Raw genomic sequence first — 24,672 nt, 5'->3', positions numbered from 1 at the left:
AACCTGGTCATAGACCATCAGGTCTTGTGTTATCTGTCCTTCCCATGTGCTGTCTTCCAGCAGATAACCTGGTCATAGACCATCAGGTCTTGTGTTATCTGTCCTTCCCATGTACTGTCCTCCAGCAGATAACCTGGTCATAGACCATCAGGTCTTGTGTTATCTGTCCTTCCCATGTACTGTCCTCCAGCAGATAACCTGGTCATAGACCATCAGGTCTTGTGTTATCTGTCCTTCCCATGTACTGTCCTCCAGCAGATAACCTGGTCATAGACCATCAGGTCTTGTGTTATCTGTCCTTTCCACTTACTCTCTCCCACCTCTTTTCCCTCTACTTTCCATCCTCTGCGCCTATACCCCTTTTCCTCTCCCTATATTCCTTCCTCTTTCCTTCCTTCCCACCTTTCCCTCTTCCCTCCCTCCTTCTACCCTCCTCCCCCTTACCCCTACCCTCTACCCTCCTCCCCTTTACCACGACCTACCCATCACCTCAAACCTTGTCCCCTCCCCCTCAAACCCTTCCCTCCCCAATACACCTTCCCTCTCCCTTTTATCAACCCCTACCTCCATCTCCTTGCATCTAACCCTTACCCTAAATCCCTTAAACCCCTCCGTCTTTCTTCCCTCTAAACCACCCCCCCCTCCCCACCCCCACCTCCCTTCCTAAATCCTACCCCATATTTTCCCTCCACCTTACCCCCTCCCCTCCCCTCCCCTCCCCTCCACTCCCCAACCAGCTTTAAGTACACGTCAGGCGTGAATCATTAATTAACTTTGCTCATCTGTTTGCGAAAATTATTCTTTTTCTCGTGTCAGCTTAATGATAGGGGCTGGGGAGGATAGATAGGGGGGGGCGGGTGTCATGTCTCTCCCCACACCCACTATCCCCGTAACCCGTGTACTGGGACTGGGGAGGATAGCTGGGGTGTTATATCTCTCCCCACACACTTACCCTTGTAACTCATGTACTAGGAGCTGGGGGGGATATCTGGGGATATCTAAACTACACACGTCTGTCATATTTGGGTTTATTATTCATCATCCTCGTTTCCTTTCAACTCTCTCTCTCTCTCTCTCTCTCTCTCTCTCTCTCTCTCTCTCTCTCTCTCTCTCTCTCTCTCTCTCTCTCTCTGGCATCCACATTCCTTTATTGTGGACGCATAAAGCAGGTTCGGCAGCTTCACATAACAAGTGAGAAAAAGATATATTACCATAACACTCTCCTGGCCGAGAAGATTTCTTCTAACACCATTATAAAGTATTTGATTCCCTTCCTGTATACCATACACACCATTATGAATTATCTAAACCCTTTTATTTACATCTAACACCAATTAAAGCATTTGATCTCCTTCACTTACAACCAAAGCCACTATGAATTACCTAATCTCCTGTATATGGACTTAAACACCACTATAAAGTAATCAGGTCCCACTAATCATGTCTAGCACCACCATAAGGTTCTTAATCTCCTTCACATGAAAAACAAACATCACTATAAAGTATTCAATCCTTTCGTTTATATATAACTTTACTGTAAAGTACTCGATCCTCTTTACTTACATTTAACACCGCCATAAAGATTTTAATCCTCTTTATGTGCATTACAAACATCATTGTAAGCTACTTAATCATACCACAAAAACAATTATTTCTTACTTCTCTCCATATATTAAACACCACTATAAAAATCTTGATCCCCCTTCACTTATACCTAACATCACTATAAAGTACCTAATCCCCTTCACTTACATCTAACACCACACTGAAGTACTTAAATCCCCTTCAGTACACCACAAACACCAATATAATGGAGGTAATCCCCTTTACATTACAGCCACACATACCAGTGGTGCAAATGAGAGAAAAGATCCATTCCAATCCTTCTCAATGTCTTTTACGGGTTCAGAGGACACAGCAAGTGCCACTTAACCCCACAAAATGTATATTTCCCTGACGGGGAAATCTTGTGAGGCGGGAATTTTCTCTTGCATTTTGGATTTTAAGATTCAATTGTTGCGATTTTGGTGGGCAGGATCAGAAATTCTGTTAGAGGGGGTTTATAAAGCCTTAGACAATATATATATATATATATATATATATATAAATCCTCTAGTTAGTTCATATATCCGTGAGTTTATTTTAGAATTCAGTATCATATACTCATGTACTCAATCATGACTTTTTGGTCTAGGGAGATATACAGTTTTGCCGTCCAAGTAAAATCAAGATAATGATGGCAGCTGATATATTGCTCTATGGACCAAATTCGCTTCTTGCCAGTGACAGATTTACGTCATCGGAACTCCACTGAAGTTGGTTGATTCTCTCATTTCGTAAAGAGCTTTGGAAACGAAAATTTATTGCTATTCCTATTTCGTAAGAAAGTTTGGGAACGAAAATATTTTCACTCTTATTTCTTAAAGAGGTCTGGGAACGAATCTTTTTTTTTTTTTTGACCCTCGTAATTCAGTCCATCGCCAATTTGGTCTACCCTTTCTTGTTATCTCCATTTTGGACTCACATCCTCTTTGTCAACCTCTCCTCACTCATCCTCTCCATTTGTCCAAACAATTTTAGCACACTCTCTTCAGCTTCCTCAACTACACTCTTATCATTACCACACATCTCTCTTACCCAATGGATCAGCCCTCTTCACACTACATATTGTCCCAAGTAGTAGTAGTAGTAGTAGTAGTAGCGGTAGTGGTAGTAGTAGTAGCAGTAGTAGTGGTAGTAGAACAAAGGATTTAAGAGCCTGTCGGCAGCTTCAGTGCCTGTAGTACTGACGTAACTCGCTTTTTGCTTCGCTCTGTCATATAAACAAAGCTGGTAAGAACAACCACTGGATGGGTTACGTGTGTGCAACAGTGAAATATCACATTTCTTAGTAACCCCGTTGGCTCTTTGCCACCACTTTTGCCATAGGCCACCACTGATTAAAGTCCAATATGTCATAAAATATCATTGTTATCATCAATATTATCATCATTATTACTATTATTATTATCATCATCAATATAATTGTTATGATCATCATTGGTTGAGAAAACACAGCTAAAAGCTGAAATATATATAGAATGTACACACAGTAAAGGCATTTGGATTATAACAAGGTGATAGAATGCCAAGCGTGTAGTCTATACGCAAATACTACATGGTATTTATATAATATTCACAATGGTTTGAATGGCAAAGTCTCTTTTTGACGATCAGTACGAGCTCGGAAGACTTCGATACTATCGTGGTATCGAACTGCAACTGGGGAACGAGGGATCTCTCTTGGTGGCAGGAGGTAACGGTGGCTAGATGGTGCAATAGCTTCTTCCCGAACATGATGAGTTCCAAGTGATAAATGGAGAGAGTTGAGAGGGCTTGTATATTGAGCGCCTCTTGAGAGGATGCGTAAGAGGGATCAAAGATGATCTTACATGTTCATATCTGTATTTTCTAGTAATCCCTGTTGTGTGGTGGTTGTGGAGAAACACCAAGCTGGGGAGATTTAGGTGAGTGTGAGGGGAATGAAAGTTGTGTATAATGTTCTTGGGTTCTGGTGCAGGGGGTCCAAACGTCTTGAGTCTACGGAGAATGTAAAGACGATGCTAGGAGGATCTGATGATGATGCTGACGCGTGTCTTCCAGCTCAGTTTATCGTCCACAGTGACACAAATAAACTGGAGGGAACTAGATTCTAAAGAGACAGTAGGGGGTGGGACAGGGCTGGAAGCTTGGTGAACTGAACAACCTGGGAGGGAATGGGGTCTAGTGAGACAGTAGGGGGTAGGACAGGGCTGGAAGCTTGGTGAACTGAACATCCTGGAGGGGACTGGAGCCTAGTCAGTCAATACTGAGTAAGACTGATGTGTATGACTTAAAATTCGGTGACCTGGTTGTTGGCAGTCCAGCTCTGGATGCTGCTCAGTGAGTCCTGGAAGGTGATGAAGACGGAGGAGCTGTTGTCAACGCTGACACCAGTGGTGCATCCATTAAGGCATCATTTACAAGGATAAGGAAACCTGAGACTTTGATCCCAGCGTCTCGTGGGAGGCCACAGATGAGGGACTGGAAAGGGCAGTTGGCACCTTAGAAACCGTACCTCCTGACGACGCCCACTGAGGAAGTCTGCAAATCCTGGAATGACACCTCGTTGTTTGCTGGAAAGGTCGAAAGCCTTGATGAAGGCAAAGAAGGCTAGGGGCCACAGAGGTCTTGACGTCTCTCTAAGTTGCGACAGAACAGATCTAGCAAGGCGACGAGGCATCGCGTGGCCGGTGAGGGTCTTCGTGCCGTCACCAGAGTGCTGAGGGTCTATGGGACATGTGCATGTTGTGGAGGTCAGTGATCGACAGGAGGTGAATGGTCATTAAACCAGAACCTGTATCATACATGAAACACAGATACAAAACCTACAACACTGAAGGAAATGTGTTTTAAACGAATTTGTGTATACAACATTGGGTCTGAACATACAACAATGGGTCTATTCATACAACAGTGGGTCTCTACATACAACAGTGGGTCTGCACATTCCACAGTGGGTCTGTACATTCAAGAATAGGTCTGTTTACAACAAGGTGAATGGTAGTCGAGCATATGTAATTATGCAAATACCATCATAAATCCAACCCAGTTTTCCATACCTAACAATACCCATGGATTCTTCTTCCTCTCTCAAGACAACATCTACATACCACACACACACACAGACACACACACACACACACACACACACACACACACACACACACACACACACACACACACACACACACACACACACACACACACACACACACACACAAACACACACACACACACACACACATAACCTTGGCTTCTACAAAAGGCTCAAAGTAATATCGTTTTTTTTCCTCTTCTCATTCTTACACAACAATCGTCGAGCCACATTTGCCACTGATCTTTGCTCTTGTTTTCCTTAATAGTTTCTTACAGCAGCAAGTATTGTGCCGCCCACACAACTGCTCTGGCCTGACGAAATATACCATGACCGAAAAGCATCTCCAACAATTTCTAGCATTACTTTTTTTTTCCCCTCTCTTTTCTTTATTTTTTTCAAGGTCTGCCACACTGCGATGTGGCGTGTTGTGTGGAGGAGGGGTCTCTCTCTCTCTCTCTCTCTCTCTCTCTCTCTCTCTCTCTCTCTCTCTCTCTCTCTCTCTCTCTCTCTCTCTCTCTCTCTCTCTCTCTCTCTCTCTCTCTCTCTCTCTCTCTACCCCCACTCCCTGTTCCTTCCCCCTCCCTCCCATCAGCGCCATTCAGACCAATATTTTATTTCCAGACACCTCGCGTTAGGAGGCGGGGGGGGGGGGGTGTAACAACATTCCCCCCCCCACCCACACGGTTAGGGATTGGGGGGGGGAGAAAATACTTTCCGATAGATGATATTTCGAAAATCTTTTATAGAATAGATGTTTTCGCTAAGAAGAGCACTGAATTTCGCAGTGACTTTTTATTTTCTAGAATAAGTGTTATGTTATCATACTTGCGTCTTGAACAGTTATATATATATATATATATATATATATATATATATATATATATATATATATATATATATATATATATATATACGTATATGTAGAACGTCTGCCGCAAATGGAATTCGAACCTATGCGCTCGACCCTGGGCGGGCCCTTGAATGCGTCACGATCAGAATCGCTAACCGCTACACCACGGAGGTACATTACAATCACAACCCCACTGTGACAAATGAGCTACGTGGATTGGTTAGCCCCTTGACCGAACGACTCATGGAGTTTCCAATCTCATGCCATTGTTGACCAATAAGCTCTCCCATTTTAGTCGGGGCGGGAAGGGGAAGAACATGAGCATACACGTAGCCAGGCCATCATTAATACGAAATGAGGATTATGTCATACAATCATTCAGGACAACCTGGTGAAAACCAGAACTATAGATTCCCCTAATTTCCCCCAAAACAATTTACTTCAATCCCTTTTTTACGGGGAGGGGGTGTAAATCAAGGTATACAGGTCTGTGTATTATCTCAGAAAGCCACCATTTTTAGTGGAGGCTCAATAAACTACAGCTATTTGGTGTGGTTTCAGTGAACCACCGCTTTTGTGGGGCTTCAGTGAAGTATCACCTGTTGGAAAGGCTTTCTTAAAGCCGAATCATTGATGGGGTTCTGTGAAGTAGGGTTCTATTGATGAGGCTTCAATGAACCACCCACACTGGTGGTTCCAAGTGTTATTGTGAACCATCCGTTGCTCAGTTTTACTAACGATGACTAATAACGAGAAATTAGGATTCATGTTGCTAATTACCTCGTGGCTTATTTCATGAAGCCTATGGTAATAGTAGCATCATTCATATCACGTCATGAACCAGGTACCAACAAGCTAAACGGCAGTTCAGTAGTTCTCGCGAATGGAGCTGTTCAAAGTCTCGTCTAGGTTCACGAAGCCAATGAACGAAGCAGTTTCGGTGACTGGGTGAAGTGCCCCCTGGACGCCTCACCTCCCTGGGGCTTGGACGACCATCTTCTGGACGCTAACTTTGCTCAAGTTAGTCACGTTTTTTTGCGTTCGTGTCTGACTGAGACTCCAGTCTGCTCCAGTCATTGCTTCGGGGCTTTGTGTGTTGGTTCGGGCCTGAAGGACGAACCACAGTTCACTATCACTCGTTTCTTCCATGTTATTATACGTATATATGTATACTCTAGTTTACCTCTGGGTCCAGGTAAACCCAGAACTGGTGGGTTTCCCATCCCTTGGTAATCTACCGCCACAGGATCAACACATGGTGAGGACGCTTGCTAGAGATCTGTATACAGTATTCAGCAGTCAGTCGTGCTGAACGGCTTGGTGTTGCCTTGGTTCAGCTGACTGAACCAGACCTCTGCCTCCTCCTCCTCCTCCTCCTCCTCCTGATCCCTCCTGCCACACATGAATCCCTGGAGTGCATCGGCGGGATCTTGAGAGACAGCTTAGCCCAGGGGCGCTGCTGGAGTGGTGGCTGACGGGCGTCCCTGGGGATATACCAGAGGCGTTGGAGAGGCGGCAAGGGAGCGGAACCAGACGATGTATATAAGGGATTTGGGAGCACCAACTTCGGGTCCCTTACCTCCCCCTTGGCTGTGCAGCCTTCTGTGTGTCCGTGGGGGTGATAATACCTCATCTTCCTCCCTTTCCGTGCATCAGTCTGTGCCCCTCGAGGTGATATATTGGCCTCCTCCCTTACTCTGCATCATTTTATGTCCACGAGGATAATACTTCGTCTTCCTCCTTCGCTGTGCACCATTCTGTGTCTACGGGGATAATACCTCGTCCTCCTCCTTGACTGTGCATCATTCTGAGTCTAAGGGGGTCATACCTCGCCCCTCTCCCTGACTGTGCCTCGTTCTATACTCTCCCGGCTTCCCCAGGAAGTAATGCCTTACCATCATCAAGCGTGGCCTCTCCTTTATCATGTTAATTGTCACCAAGAACGTAGAGTCATTAGCCCAGGGAGGCAAGACGCTCCGGCTCGAGGCGCTGTACTGAGACGAACGAACCGTCTCTCTTATATTGGCCCGGATGAAACAAGCGGAAGGATGGCCACCGATGTGGATAGAGTGTAGTGATGATGCCATGGGATAGGGAAGGATGGCTAACGATGTGGATAGATGTGTATAGTGTGTGGTGATGATGTCACGGGGTGGGGGAGTCACTCATACACATATACACACGCAGATGTGCAAGGAATTGTAGGTATATATGTAGATACTCATGTTGTGTGTATGTACATACATATACTCATGTTGTGTGTATGCACATACATAAGCAGATATATAAAGAATCATAGGTGTATATATATATATATATATATATATATATATATATATATATATATATATATATATATATATATATATATATATATATATATATATATATATACATTCATGTTGGTATCTCTGTCTCCAGCGGTCCACCATTTCAACTGCTGGTCGAGGCTTCACAAACGAACACTCACCATAAGTCGTCCTTGTCCTGCTATCGCCCGGGAGCTGGGCGGTGATGATGCTCACTTCCGCCCTCATTGATCTGTGCCTTGGTCCGTGTCCTTCACAGCCGTCCGTCCGTTCGTCAAACCACCAGCCTCCGCGTCCTTGGGCTGGGCTTGGCTGGGCTGGGCTGGCAAATCATCCCTCCCCCCTGTAACTCAAGCCTCTCCTGAAGGACAGGGAAGAGAGAGAGAGAGAGAGAGAGAGAGAGAGAGAGAGAGAGAGAGAGAGAGAGAGAGAGAGAGAGAGAGAGAGAGAGACGGCTGGGTGTCACATATTCGCCCCACAAACTGTATCGCTGGCAAGGAGCCACGCCGGTGTGTTGGCCCTCCACACAGCTGGGTTGGGAAGGTCTCCTACCGTCTGTCGATGGGACTTCCAGTGAAAGGCTTTGTACGTTCGAGGGAAAATCATTTTTTTTCCCCCTTGTGGTCAAGAACGTTTCACAAAATAGTTATTTTCATCCTTTATATATATATATATATATATATATATATATATATATATATATATATATATATATATATATATATATATATAGTAACTGACGAGACACGGGCGAAATATGCCTTAATCAAAAGCCACATAGATTGAACGAAAATGTCATAAGAAAATTCAAATGTGGCTCTTGCAGGTGTATATAGACCTCACTCTGAAAGGAAGGAGGGTCATATGACGAGGGAGGGACTAAAGAAGGAAGATAACTTCACAGTTTAGCTGTTCGAAGGACAATGAAGGAGGTATTATAACAGTCAATCCTCAAGTGGTCGGTTCCCACACCGAAACTATGGGAAACAGCAGACAATAAGAAATTCTCTTTCTACAGTGAAACACTATGAGAGACAGTGAAGCTTGCTTGCCTGTAGACTGTCCCTGTAATATAACAGATATTTACAGTCAGAAACTACCTTCCAACTTCTTAGAAGATCCAAACCATTAGCTCTTGAAGCACAGAAAGTGTAGGACTGTGTAACAGCAGTACTCGATGATGGACAGACTATATGTGTGGGGTTGTGTCGCTACAGCACTCGGTGATGCACAGACCATGTGTGTGGGGCTATGCAACGACAACACTCAATTGGAAAATCACCCATTTCTTACCACTTTGGAGATCAGGGGACACACGACCTTATGCACCAGCCACACTTACCCGGTGTGAATGAATACACTGAAAGCAGGTGAGAGTTTCAGTCCCACAAGTACAGGAGGATGAAAGCAGTAGTCTGGGTTTCTTGGCTTGTGAATACCAATAGTTGGAATGCCTGTATACTATTTCCATCTTGAGTGTTTATACAACGTATGGATGGAGAGTGTTCTTTGATTATTCATTGAGATATTGATGGTCAATGTAATGTATAAGACCCAGAGCTTTCCATATCATCAGAATTTTGCTGGTCATTAACATCGTATGATTTTTGCTGTCTAAGAACTACCCTGAGTCCACAAGTCAGTCTGGGGCACTTCAGGCAACTGATTTTGAATACATGTGTCTCCGTCCTGTATATATTATTGTATAAATTATGAAAATCATTATCTATATCAGTAATGAATCCTTTAGTCTTTGGAACTTCAAGTAATCTTATTGTGAATATGCCCATAAGGGGCTTAAAGACACCATCCTCTTCAAATTCTGCCTTAATTCAAGTGCCTTTTCTTGACCTTCTGCTGCTTCCTCTTGTACACCTCCTAATCACCCGCACTCCATCTCTGCACATACATACCGTCCATACCCTCTAAATCAAAATTACCGTCTGTCTCTGCTCACGTACATTTTTCCTTAGCTCCCTCTTGTACACTTCCCAATCACACGCACTCCATCTCAACCCATAGACACCGTCCATGCACCCTTAATTGAAACTGCCATATGTCACAGCTCACGTACATTTTTCTTTTTTTTTTTTGATCTGTCGCTTCCTCTTGTACACTTCCCAATCACACGCACTCCATCTCTGCACATACCGATTATATAGTCTGTATACGAGAACACCATGGGCTCTGCACGTGCAAGGAGGCACTCTAACAATATCAAACATCCTTCAAGATATATAAGGACTCTTTTTGGTTCCCCCACAGATCCAAGGACGAACACTAGGATACGTGGCTTTGGGCATATCCCCCACGGGCACCATGGAGGGTGCTGACCTCCTCATTGGCTACGTCGACTACAGTGGCGAACCACACGTCATGGTGAGTACCCGTCATGTCCTCCTCCACGAAGAATGGGATTCCCCATCTTTCTGGTGATTACTAAGCAATTATGTTGCCTAATTTCATTACAGCAGAAAAGGTATTGATATAGATATGGCGAAAACGAATTCGACATCTGGTTTGCCTGGTGACTATGGGTGTTAATGAGGGGGGTAAAAGGGAGAGAACTCCTTGGCTGTGGCACCCACGGAAGATGTGTTTGACGTGAGGTCTGACCAAAGGTATCAAACACTCTTGTGGTTTGGTATGACTGAAGGGAAGTGAAGTGAAACAACTCTATTATGATGCGAGAGACTTGGGTGAAGGACTTATCATTATTATCATTATCATTATCATGATTGTCAATATCATTATAATTATGTTACCCCAAGACTTTCTTCATGGGACTTACCGCATCTGCAAAACTGCGCTCCACTCAGGAGCAGGATATGATGGATTTCTTTGGAGCAAGAAGGTTGTTAATAAGATTGTACTTCTTCCTATCCGTTTATGATTGGTATACATAACAACATTACTTTAGGAATATCATACGACAAAGGTAACAATCTCTTCACTTACAAGTATAAAAGAATAATGAGGTCACAAGAGAATTTCAAATCTCTTTTTTGATCAGTTTGAAAATCATTTTGAAAACTTTTTGAGTCTTTGATAGCATTTTGATCCTCTAAACCTTTCCCCCCCTCCCCCCACACTCTACGATCCAATCCTCCTCCACCACACATGAAATGACAAGTTCCTTAGACGTGGGATTAAACTCTTTATTTGTCTTGGGTTTTGTGTGAGTTGGGACCTTATTTTCCCTCGGCTATTGCCTGTGTAGGGTTCCATTCCATAGGTCATTGTACTCAAAGCGTATGGCCAGTTATAGACTTTGGTCTAGTATAGCAAGGACTCCATCGCTCTTTCCTTCCTCATTCTGCCTTCCTCATAAACTCCATCATGTCCTTCAGGGCTTCAGATCACTCATGCTCTCATATCCTCCTCACACCTGTAGACTCGTACACCTCATGGAGTTACACTCAGCTCAAGTACACAGCTTGACGAAGCAACGTCAAGTGCGTAAAGTGAGGAGCCAAAAGTGAGAAGTAGCACTTTTATAAGTGAGGAAGTTCCTGTTTTAATTTAGTTCAGAGGGAGAGGATATGAGGAGGCGTGTGAGGGGTTACTGAAGACCGTACCAGATCCACCTCATGAAAAGTGAGACAGGAGTTGATTAAAACTGATAGATAGATAGATAGATAGATAGATAGATAGATAGATAAATAGATAGATAGATAGAGAGACATATATATAAATGGACAGACAAACAAATAGGTAGACAGATAAATGGAGAGATACATAGACATAGACAGGTAGATAGACAGAAAGATATGTAGACAGACAGAGAAACACATAAGTAGTTGATAGGTAGATAGATAGACTACACTGATAGATAGATTGAGACAGACATATAGATAACGAGATAGAATGACCTGTAGCTAGGTATACAGGTAGACTACATCACTTGTATGATTCTACAGCTACACCCATTGCCGTCCCTCATCGTTTCCCTACACCCATCGTAGGTTAACACCCCAGTGTTGAATACTTTTTCCCATAACAACCAATAGATTCTATTCGTTATTCCGTTTTCTCTCTGGCCCAATCTTACATTATTGGACCACCCCTTTCCCATTTTCTCTCGAGTATAAATGATACAACACACACACACACACACACACACACACACACACACACACACACACACACACACACGCACACACAGAGGCCTCTGTGGTGTACAGGTTAACGTTGCTGCCCATGAGTCAGCACGGGCCAGCTCAGGCTCCGACCCCTCCCCCCCTGGGGTCGTATCTTGAGGTCAGCACTCGGCCCACACCCAACCCAGGAGTTCATCCACCCCCTCGTGTACCTGAGTACAACAAGCATGTCGAATGTGGAGCTTTCTTTGCAACACAGCAAGCACCCACGTCCTGATATCAAGGACAAGCCTGTTATCATACCTTAAGATAACACATGCAGCTGACGATAACACATATCTTGTGTTATCTCTTTTTCTTTTTAATCTCTCTTCGACGACACAGATGCCCAGACTTCAAGATCACAGAAACTGGACATAATAATTCAGGTAATTGGCCCAGACTTCAGGATTACAGAAACTGGACATAATAATTCAGGTAATTGGCCCAGACTTCAGGATCACAGAAACTGGACATAATAATTCAGGTAATTGGCCCAGACTTCAGGATCACAGAAATTGGACATAATAATTCAAGGAACTGGTCTCGTCTCTGTGACGTGCAACTGATCTCTTCTTTCTTTATCTGTCTCTCTCACTTTGATCTCATTGTGAGAGGCGCCGGCCCCCCCCCCCCCCTCATCTCAACTCTCTCTGTAAACACTCTCCCCCCCGCCCCCCCCTTCTTGGCACTTACGACTCTCTCTCTCTCTCTCTCTCTCTCTCTCTCTCTCTCTCTCTCTCTCTCTCTCTCTCTCTCTCTCTCTCTCCCCCGTCAGCAGCAGAGGGAGTTGTGATCCTTGGCGACTTCATCATCCTTAAGTCCCTTCTGTCGCTGGGAAGGCCCCCCCCCCCCCTGTAATTGCCAGCCTTCAGGACGAGGGTCGTGTGTGTCTGTGTGTGTGTCTGTGTGTGTGTGTGTGTGTGTGTGTGTGTGTCCAACCCAACTAAACTGTAAGCCACGCTCCTCAACTCCAAGCTTGGAGGAGGGAGGTTGGGGGAGGTGGGCGAACTCGTCAAGTTCAAGCAGACGATACACCAATGGGACGCCAAAATTCTTAATTACCTTCCAAGGTATTCAAATGAGCCCTCCCGAGCCTTCACTTTGCTAGACTAAGGAAAATGATATTAGTGTCAGGATCTGTTGACCAGCTCAAGGTGTGTGTGTGTGTGTGTGTGGAGAAAGGGACGCCTTGGTTGCGGGTGGGGAGAAGGTGAAGGTTGAAAGAGAAAGGGAGAGAGAGAGAGAGAGAGAGAGAGAGAGAGAGAGAGAGAGAGAGAGAGAGAGAGAGAGAGAGAGAGAGAGAGAGAGAGAGAGAGAGAGATGGGGTATTCCTACCAGTAATTACGATGAGATTTATTCGAAGGGAATATCCCTCACTTATTCCAAGGGAATCTTCCTCCCCCATTCCAATGGAATCTTCCTCCCTTATGCCAATGGAATCTTCCTCCCTTATTCCAAGGGAATCTTCCTCCTTCATTCTAAGGGAATCTCCCACCCCCTCTTATTCCAAGGGAATCTTCCTCCCTCACTCCAATGGAATCTTCCTCCCTTAGTCCAGTGTAATCTTCCTCTTTTATCCTGGAATCTTCCTCTTTTATCCTGGAATCTTCGTCCTCTTTAACCCGACTTAAGATCTTCCTCGACCAGGAAGCCTCTCCTGCGCGCGTCCTGAGGAAGACGACAGATATATTCCTCCATAACTTTAGATAAAGAGGCACGTGAGGACCAGATGCCCCCCATGCACGTCCTGCCTCACTGGTCGTGCACGTCCTGCCTCACTGGTCGTGCACGTCCTGCCTCACTGGTCGTGCACGTCCCGCCTCACTGGTCGTGCACGTCCTGCCTCACTAGTCGTGCACGTCCTGCCTCACTGGTCGTGCACGTCCTGCCTCACTGGTCGTGCACGTCCTGCCTCACTGGTCGTGCACGTCCTGCCTCACTAGTCGTGCACGTCCTGCCTCACTGGTCGTGCACGTCCTGCCTCCCAAACATTGCACGTCTCCTGACACCTCTCCCACATGTGACACCAACGCCTGACACTCTCTGACACCTGCCAACATCCCTGCCACCACCAACCCGAGGGCCTTGTGGTATATGACAGCGACACATATGGCCATCTGGCCCTCACTGTGGTGGTGAAATTGAGAGAGAGAGAGAGAGAGAGAGAGAGAGAGAGAGAGAGAGAGAGAGAGAGAGAGAGAGAGAGAGAGAGAGAGAGAGAGAGAGGCAGACAGACAGACAGACAGACAGACAGACAGACAGGTAGGCAGACAGACAGCACTTTCGTGTATTTACTACAATATTTTGCCAAAAAATATTAAAGGGGCTGTAGGTGAGCATTAAGGGGGCTACAGTGGGCATTAACGGGGCTATAGGTGAGCATTAAAGAGGTATACGTGAGCATTAAAGATCTATAGGTGCGCATTAAAGATGTATAGATGAGCATTAAGGGGGCCTAAACTGGCACGGTCTCTCACATCCTGTTTCTGATGCTGAGACGTAGACGAACTCAAGATGCTGTAGTGTCCAAATAATGACTTGCATGACGACATTTCTCTCAACATATTTTATTGTTAAAGCAGTTCTTTTACTATATTGTTCTGTTAAAGCAGTTCTTTTACTATATTGTTCTGTTAAAGCAGTTCTTTTATTCTATTGTTCTGTTAAAGCAGTTTTTATTATATTATTCTGTTAAAGCAGTTCTTTTATTATATTATTCTGTTAAAGGAGCACGTTTGCTACATTGTTCTGTTAAAGCATTACTTTTGATATTTTGTACAAGTAGTTCTTCTAATAAATTGCTCTGTTAAAGCAGTTCTTATAGAAATTTGGCATTGTAAAGCAGTTTTTTAATATACTGTTCTGTTAAAGCAATCTTTTTGAATCTGGTACTGTAAAGCAGTTTTTTTTTAATATATTGTGCTGTTAAAGCAGTTCTTGTAATTCATTGTATTGTTAAAGCATTTCATTTAATATGTTGTATTGTTAATGTAGCTCTTTTGATATATTGTGTCGTTAAAGCAGTTCTTTCTATATACTATTCAAGGATTAAGAGGAAGTCAGTACAAGTTGTGGTTTATCTTCCACTCATGAAGTTCATAGGTTGGTTTATGAGGTGATTTGGGAGTGTGAGTTAACAGCAGTCTACTTGATTTATTGGTTTATGAGGTGGGTTGAGAGTGTGAGTTGACAGTAGTATAATTGACTCATATATCATCTATTTTCGGTAGCATTTTCCATTATCATATGAGCCGTGTTGACTTGCAGAGGCCTGAAGTCATTTGCAACGTCTGGAGACCCTGCAAGAAGTTTAAGGAACTTAGTTAATGGCATTAAGATGACTCCCGAGGAAAATGCCTTAGTGTCAAATTTCGTTTGAATGGAATTTGCATAAAGTGGATTCCATTCTTTTCAGCTTTTCTTCTTCCTACCACGACAGTTTTAAGGACGGGAAGAATATCATATTTTTCTGTCACTTATACAACGGCTTAGTGTTAAATCCTCCCTTGCCAAGCTTAACAGCACCCTAAACATAAGTGAAGGAATGTATAAACTAGATAACATCTTAATGTAATCTGTGTTGAACTGTGGCGAAATGAAGACATCTGCAGCTGACCTGACGTCTTCTGCCAGGTAGAGGAACAGGTCATTTCACCGTTCTGGTCAAAACTGTTCCATGTTCCTCAGGTCAACTGTTCCATGTTCCCTCAGCTGTGGTGTGGGCTGGTTTTGTTCATGTCGACACTGTATTCTTGAAAATGGCTTGGAACACTGTCGAATGGCTTGGAGCTCAAGTGTTTCTTGTAAGTTCCAATGTGACTTACGTCTTCTTTCTTAATCTCTCAGAGAAACGCTTGTCTATATGCCGTTTTGGACAAGGAGAGAGAGAGAGAGAGAGAGAGAGAGAGAGAGAGAGAGAGAGAGAGAGAGAGAGAGAGAGAGAGAGAGAGGGCTGTTCTATTAGCGATGCAAATTATATCACCACAGTGGGGGATGGAGGGGTTTAGAAAACATACCAAGTTGACAATAGTCTCTCTCTCTCTCTCTCTTTCTCTCTCTCTCTCTCTCTCTCTCTCTCTCTCTCTCTCTCTCTCTCTCTCTCTCTCTCTCTCTCTCTCTCTCTCTCTCTCTCTCTCTCTCTCTCTCTCTCTCTCTCTCTCTCTCTCTCTCTCTCTCTCTCTCTCTCTCTCTCTCTCTCTCTCTCAATGGAGACGGACCGACAAAAATGTTATCACTGTCTTGATTTTGATGAAAAAGTGGGTAAGAATGTTATAGGTTTTGAATGAAAAGATTACAAGTGGCATAAGAATAGAAATAATAGAAATGGCATAGATTCTCAGTAGGGTCGTACTACCACTGATTTTGACTGAAATGAGTTAGGGTGGGAAAGAAAGTGAATGAAAATTAGAGGATTTGATTTGAGTAGAAGAGGAGTGTCAGAGATTTTGAATGGAAAGAAAGGGAACATCATCGATTTTGAATGAAAAGGATAGGAGTAACGAAAGCTTTTTGAAATAGAAGAGGTGTTATATCAAAATTCTGATGAATGGGTGTGGCAAATCGAGTGAACTTTTGATAAAAAGTGTAGAAATCGCAAGGACTTTCTGTGAAAAGAGAAGGATTACAATAGACTTTGAATGAAAAGACCTGGATTAGAACGAGATTTTCAAAGACAAAAGAAGGTGGAAAAAATATAAATTTTTTCTGAAGGCATTTTCTTCTCTGGTTCTCTTGTTAGGAGAGAAGTGTACCTGGTCAGGCAGCAGGAAGAGGCAATTAGATAGTTGGGTAACTACCCACCACTGGCACTAAGGGGGGTTGGGGGTGAGGGGCCTCCTTTAGATCTTAGCCCAGGCTGGATTAGGGGGGATTTGGGGGATTTGGGGGATTAATGACTTGGATAACTAACCCCCATCACCACTGCTTCCTTCCTTCATTCACTGCAATCATCGTTGGCATATTTCTTTCTTTCTTCCTCCATCACTCTCCATCATCCGTCGCCAATACTCTGATGAACATATTCCACCTGGAATCCCCAACTACATCCAGATTCGCCAACAACAACAGCTCCAACACCATCATCCCCATCACCAACAAACACCACCATCACCGCCAGTACCATCACCAACATTCCCCAACCATCACCAACTTTACTACCAGTTCCTTATCTCCACCTCTATCCTCCACCGCTTTCACTATCACTATCACCAACACTATCACCAACACTATCACCATCACCACCAGCTTCACCACCACTGCTGCCGCCGCCAACAACAACAACAACAACAAGGGAAACTATAACCACCTATCCCTAACAACCGTCTCATACCCTTCCTTCCTCACTACCTCTCCTTGCCAACCAACCTCCCTACACCCACATCCTTCACCTTCCTCCATCATCCTCTCTCCTTCCCTCCCTCTCTCCCTCTCTCCACCCCCAGATCTTGCTTTCCCCCCTCTCCCCAACTCTTCACCAACATCTCGCATAAACAGAAGTGAATCATAACTCCCTCTGGTGGAGGGGGGGGAGATGAGGTTGTTGGGGAGATGAGGGAGATGAGGGTGATGAGGGGGATGGCATCACGAGTGTTGGGGTAGGGAGGTTGATGGGAGGGTGTGGTGGTGGAGGCAGTAAGGGGGCATTACAACACAAAACCCCAGGGTTGCCTTACGGCCCACGATCCCATCCTAGCCCGCCGGAAATGTCGCCCTTAGTTACCCGCTCTAATGGTGGCCATCTTTCTCCTAGGCTGTGATATATGGAGGTTTAAGGATCGCGATGAGCTGTGTTGGACTCCCTCCCTCGGGGCCCCTTGGCTGGCGCTGCTACTTGCTCGGTTAAGGTGTGATGATATTGCTCGGTTAAGGCCTAGAGTGTGTCGTTATTGCTCGGTTAAGGTTCAGGATGTGTTGTTATTGCTCGGTTACAGTCCAGGATATGATGATAATGTTCGGTTAAAGTGGATAATGTGGTAATGTTGCTCGGTTAAAGTCCAGGATATGATGATATTGCCCTGTTAAAGTGGATAGTGTGGTAATGTTGCTCGGTTAAGGTGAATAGCGTGGTAATATTGCTCGGTTAAAGTCCAGGATATCATGAGGTCATAAAATGGTTAGATTGTACTGTTCTGAAAATGAATAGTGGGAAACCAGTGAGATTTAAAAAAGATACACATAAAAATAATATTTTTGTATTGTGTGATTTAAGCAGGTTTTTATTTCTAAGTTCGGAGACGCGACACGAGTCCAATTTAAGAGACGGAATATGTTCGGTGCGAGAAAAAGAACGAGTACGAGAGCAAAGAAGATATGGAAAGTGACCCCGCATAGGTTCGATTCCTGATTGTGGTACTCAGGCGGCAGTCACTCCAGCTGTTCATCCTTCCCTATGGGGCTGGTTGATAATTTGGGTACCTGGCTTATGGGGTGATTGGACGGAACCGTGAGGAACACTTGACTGGATAAGAATAAAAGAAGTTGCTCCAACAACTTTAAAAGTTCAGAGAGAAGCAGAAAAGCTACTAAATGCTTAAGAGACGCCGATGGTCAGGACGAGATGGTCACCTAAAATAACCCAGAGAGGAGGACCAAAGGTGAGACAAATAGGAAAGAAGATCATCAGCAGACGTTGCACTGCGGAAGACATACTGGTGATTAGAGAGAAGATAATTGGACTCTTAGTGTTTGAATAACATAGATAATGGAAACTGAAGGAAGGTTTGAAAGACTTTGGAAAGAAGTTAAGTGAGAGTGCTCCGGGGGATGTATGTTTAGAGGGGTTCGAGTGGTGACTCCACCATCACAGGAGTGAGATGAACCAAGACATGTCTCCAAGAAGAAGGGAAGGCTTGGGGTGTTTTTTTTTTTTTTTGAAGACGGAGGCGTAAATGAAGCAACGATCATAATCACCCGCTTCAATCACAAGTTCGGGTTACATCATTGGGTTAAGTTACAGGGTATAACGATGTCATGCGACTGTGGTACAGAATAAGCTGACAATTCTCAGTTAAGGTGAATGACGAGTTGAAATGGCCTTTTATATCAACCAGGACTTAGAACCATTCACTCTCCTCTCTTCCTACTCGCAGGAAAGCCGTACGCCCTTGATTAAAAACTTCACACTGCTCTTAGTAGCTTTCCTCCCATACTGCATATCCTCAAGGCCTTCCATAGAGCATCTTGGTTATGTTATCTCGTGGTGTGGAGGATAATAAGATCATCCCGGTAAGATAAGAAGACGAGTTGTTATCTCTGCCTTAATGGAAAGAAGACGCTGATGATATCACCCGGTTCAGGGAGACGATATGATGCTGTCGCCCAGTAAAGAGAGGCGATATGATCTCTCTCTCTCTCTCTCTCTCTCTCTCTCTCTCTCTCTCTCTCTCTCTCTCTCTCTCTCTCTCTCTCTCTCTCTCTCTCTCTCTCTCTCTCTCTCTCTCTCTCTCTCTCCCCTCCTCCGGGTATTTTTCGGCTAAAACATTTTTCCTCCCAAACTTTGCATGTCCATCTTGTGGGCCAGGTTTCTCCAGGGAGGCGGTAAGCGAGCTTTCTATAATTGAGTATTAACTCAAGGTAACTTTGTAGCTTTTCGTCCGTTTGCTATTGCTTCGTACAATGGTGCGTGAGAGGTAGAGATGTGGTTGTGTGTAGATGAGGCCATTATTCGTTTGTTCCTGAAACCACATCCGTCAAGGGTAAAGAATCATTCCTTCGGCCACATACAGAAATCACAGCTCCTTATCCACATATCCAGGCCTCACAGACCTTTCCATGGTTTACCCCGGACGCTTCACATGCCCTGGATCAGTCCACTGTCAGCGCTTCGACCTTTCTACTCTAAATCGTTTTAATTCACTCTAGCCCGTGCACGTCCCTCACCCTCCTGCATGTTCAGGCCCAGATTGCTCAAAATCTTTTTCACTCTATCCTCCTCACCCTTCACCACTTCTCTCCATCCCTCCTCTCCCCTAGCCATTTCCCTCATTTCCTTCACTTCACCACTAACCTTCCTTCCCTCCCCTCACCTCTATGCTCTATTCTTTCCCTTACCGCTACCCTCCCGCCTTTCCACCCATCACATTACCGTCCCATCCATTCCCTCACTACTATCATCACTCAAATTTCCTCACCTCTCTCTCTCTCTCTCTTTCTCTCTCTCCCTCTCTCTCTCTCTCTCTCTCTCTCTCTCTCTCTCTCTCTCTCTCTCTCTCTCTCTCTCTCTCTCTCTCTCTCTCTCTCTCTCTCTCTCTCTCTCTCTCTCTCTCTCTCTCTCTCTCTCTCTCTCTCTCTCTCTCTCTCTCTCTCTCTCTCTCTCTCTCTCTCTCTCTCTCTCTCTCTCTCTCAAAAACATGATAGAGGAGGGAGTGAGGAAGGTCGCGACCATTAGCTGCCCACGTCAACAACACTCCATTAATTAATGACTAACTGAGGGGAGGGAGGGGGGGGTGACGGGAGCATGGGGGACAGGTCCCCACCCTCCTCCCATCCCCCCTAATTCCCTCCCTACTCCAGCCCGACTTTTGTAAACACATGGAAATGCCCCCCTCCCCCCAGCTCCCTCCCAGCTCCCCTTCAACACCCCCCCCACGCCAATACCACAACAACAACAGACACGTCAGTAACCCATCATCTGCACCCCCCCTCAGTGACCACCCCCCACCCCATCATCCGCATCCCCCTTCAACAACCTCTTAAGTAGACTATTTCCTCAACGGCTCGTTAAGCAGTTACCCACCAATTGCCTGTTACGTACCTCACCACCCTCAAAAGCCTGTCAAGTAACCTACCCCTTCAACAGCCTGTGAAGTGGTCTACCCCTTCAACGGCTGTCAAGTAACCTACCCCCTCAATTAACCTTCCCCGTCAATAACCTGTCAAATAGCTTTACCCCTTCAACTTGCCGTCAATTCCCCCTCCCCCCCTCCTCACTATCTCAATATTCTCTTCATCATCTTCTCATTTTCGAGCCAGTATAATCACTATAGTCGTCATTTGTTTCACTATCATCATCATCATCATCATCATCATCATCATCATCATCATCATTATCATCATCATCATCTTCACTCATCATCGACGTTCTATCACCATCACCATTCTTTCAGTCACCATCACCTTCACCATCATCTTCATCATCATTCTTATCACCATCATCACCATCACTTGATCACTTTCACCATCGCAGATGAAAATCGACTTTATCCCATCACGCGTCACTGATCCCAGCCACCCTCACTATCACCATCATTATCATATTCACCATCATCATGGTCGCGTTCACCATCTCATCGACAGATTTCCATCCCTGGAATCTGGTCTGGACCTTTATAATGCAATCTGTTGTCGACCGAAAAAAAATAAAACCTCTGGTAGAAAAGGTCTCTCTCTCTCTCTCTCTCTCTCTCTCTCTCTCTCTCTCTCTCTCTCTCTCTCTCTCTCTCTCTCTCTCTCTCTCTCTCTCTCTCTCTCTCTCTCTCTCTCTCTCTCTCTCTCTCTCTCTCTCTCTCTCTCTCTCTCTCTAGTTAGATGAGAGTAAGGAGAAGAAAAGATCATAAGAGCCAAACGTATTAAAAGCAGCTGAGTGAGTATATCAGCAGCTTTGATGCAAGAAACCAGGTATCAGTGATGGGTGATTTAATACGAAGGTGAGTAATGTGGCAGTTGAAGGTATAACTGAGGGAGCGCTGGGGTATTCAGTGATGTGAATGGATATGGGGAACTGCCAGTGGAGTCGTTTGATAAAAAAGAAAAGGACTGGTGATTGGGAAAAGAAGGACTTGTACAAGTATACCTATATAAGTAGCAGAGATGATCATCAGGCATGATTAGATTGAACGTGAAGTGATAGGCGTGCAGAAGAGAGACTTTTGGATGTGAGTTGTGCTGAGAGTGACAGCGGATGGGTTGTCTGATCATTATAACTCTATGGTGGCGAAGGTGATGATTTGTAGTGGTTCCCTCACCATCGGCCAGCATTCTCTCAACATCCCCCAGCTCTCCCCAGCATCCCCTTCCCTCCCCAACATTCCCCAGCTCCCCCCAACATCCCCTTTCCTTCCCAACATTCCCCAGCTCTCCCCAACATCCCCTTCCCTCCCCAGCATTCCCCCAGCTCTCCCCAGCATCCCCTTCCCTCCCCAACATTCCCCAGCTCTCCCCAGCATCCCCTTCCCTCCCAGCATCCCCCCAGCTCTCCCCAACATCCTCAGCTCTCCCCAGCATCCCCCCAGCTCTCCCCAACATCCTCAGCTCTCCCCACTATCCCAAGCCCATCCCACACATCCTACTGTTGACGGGTCCCGTCCATCCTCATCCAGGGTGCGTTGGCCTGACCTTTACTGGCCCGCTACTGCCCTTGTTTACTCTGCCTCACTCTGCCTCACCCTCACGCTGCCTCACCCTCACGCTGCCTCACCCTTATGCTGCCTCACCCTTGCTCTTTCACCCTCGTTCTAGCCTCAACTTAACACTTCTTCAACCTCACTATCCTCAATCTTCCTCACCTTTACTCTTTCACCCTCATTTTGGCCTCACTCTCTCACTATCACCTCACTCTACCTCACCCTCACTCTATCACTCCCACTCTGCCTCACCCTCACTCAGCCTCACTCTCATTCTATCACCCTCGACCTACCACCGTCAGTCTGCCTCACCCTCACTCTTCTTCACCCTCACTGTATCACCCTCACTGTGCCTCACACTCACTCTGCCTCGCTCTCATTCTGTTACTCTCACTCTACCTCACTTCCCCTCATTCACCCTCATCCTACCTAAATTTCAATCAACCTTAACCAGAAAAAAAGGGAGAGAGAAAAGATTGGTGAAAGAAGAGATATTGATTAAAAGACTCCTAAAGGCTATAGACATCCCAGCTCCGATCTTGATATAAAAGGAAAGATTAATTGGGATATACCTAGTGATGATACGGGGGAGGGGGGGGGCTTGCAATGATTACCTCCAGGATGGAGTGTTGTATCCAGGAGGAACATACTTAAGCAGGCAACGAAACATGAGAACAAGGACGAATGGACTGAGACAAGAACGAGAAAGAAGTAAAGAATATAATTAGAAGGCAAAAAAAACTGGGGACATCAAAGCAGGCAAGATGATAGATAAAATCCCCGCCATTATACGTCAAAGGTCAAGAATGTTAAGTGATGGAATGTCAGAGTGAAGATAATGTACATGAATGTGAAAGGACTGGTAATGGTACAAGAGTGCAAAAGAGCTTGTAGAATTCAAGGACCGGATTAGGGAAAGCAAACCTGTTGTTGTTGTGGTAACGGAGACAAGACACACGAAAGAGTTAAGACCTGACCTGATGTGTTCAAAGGGATGTAGAATAATAAGGAAGGAAGGAGGAGACAAAGAAGGAGTGGGTAGTGGGCCTCTTGATGAAAAAGACATTACTCCATTTGGATATACCAATGAACTGCCCCACTGAAGCACTTATACTAGGGGGAGAACTCCAGGAGAGAATTTTTATATCGGTGCTGATAACTGATGACCTTCCAAAGAACTGTAATGAACCAGAACATATATATAAAAACACAATGAAGGAACAACCAGGATGGTACATGGAATAGTTGAACATGCTTTCCTCAACGATGATTAAGTAATGATAATTAAAGTGATAACCCACCTCTCTCTAACCTACCTACCACTGACGAGAGAGAGAGAGAGAGAGAGAGAGAGAGAGAGAGAGGAGAGAGAGAGAGAGAGAGAGAGAGAGAGAGAGAGAGAGAGAGAGAGAGAGAGAGAATATCTGGAGCATTAGAATCACATCCAGTGATTACTGATGTCAATCAGTTAAATTCAAGGCATCGAAATAAATGACGTCAGAAACACAGACCAGTTCACTATACCACAGAACAATGATCTTATCACACTATGTGTCCTGCAACATACTTTGCCTCATTTGTATGTAACACAGTGTTGCTGGTCTGAGTGTTGTCGTTAAAACTCTGTAACAATCAGTTGATGACATAAAACTTTTCAGAAATCATCTGCAAAATATGTATATATTTATGTATATGTGTGTGTGTGTGTGTGTGTGTGTGTGTGTGTGTGTGTGTGTGTGTGTGTGTGTGTGTGTGTGTGTGTGTCTGTTTGTCTGTCTGTCTGTCTGTCTGTCTGTGTTGTTGTTGTTGTTGTTTTTGTTGTTGTTCATGATGATGAATACAACAAGCAATAAACCAGAAACTGTAACAAGTTCAATGTTTTACAATTTAATTGGTCTAGTTGTAGATATACGAATTACAAATTGATATTGTTCGTCTCTCAAAAGGAAAAAAAAATGGTTATCATTGTATATGAAATGTCCGGATATTGTACTGCATTATTGGCAATAAAGAGAGAGAGAGAGAGAGAGAGAGAGAGAGAGAGAGAGAGAGAGAGAGAGAGAGAGAGAGAGTTTATTACGCTGCTGAATCATTGAAACCATTGACAGTATTGGGAACAAATGTGTTTTCATTATGTCTGTGAAACCTGTTCACAAGAATTCTGAGAAAGGACGAAAAACATTGAAAGATTTAAGTCTTCTTCCTGGTTGAGTTGACAGTTCATGTTTTTGTTGTTTTCTTCCTCCCTAACCAATGTCAGGAGACGTGGTGATCAGCTGATTCTGATAATGTAATGGACTTGTGGGTAATTATCTATCTGCAGAGAACGAGGAAGGGAGTTTTACACTCATGA

The 24,672-nt window shown here is 44.7% G+C and overlaps 1 protein-coding gene across 1 annotated transcript in view; it reads left to right on the top strand.

The window, feature by feature from the left end:
• LOC139749329 (DBH-like monooxygenase protein 1 homolog) overlaps window positions 1-24,672 on the top strand; it is a 229,044-nt gene that overhangs the window by 56,614 nt on the left and 147,758 nt on the right. Inside the window, exon 3 of the mRNA XM_071663051.1 lies at window positions 10,103-10,216. Coding sequence (XP_071519152.1) covers window positions 10,103-10,216 — 114 coding nt within the window. The remainder of the gene's footprint in view (window positions 1-10,102; window positions 10,217-24,672) is intronic.

Source organism: Panulirus ornatus, chromosome 7, assembly GCF_036320965.1.
Source record: "Panulirus ornatus isolate Po-2019 chromosome 7, ASM3632096v1, whole genome shotgun sequence".
In the NCBI taxonomy this organism is placed as follows: domain Eukaryota; kingdom Metazoa; phylum Arthropoda; class Malacostraca; order Decapoda; family Palinuridae; genus Panulirus; species Panulirus ornatus.
The sequence above is the reverse complement of the archived record's forward strand: the minus strand, read 5'-3'. Positions and strand labels throughout refer to the sequence as shown.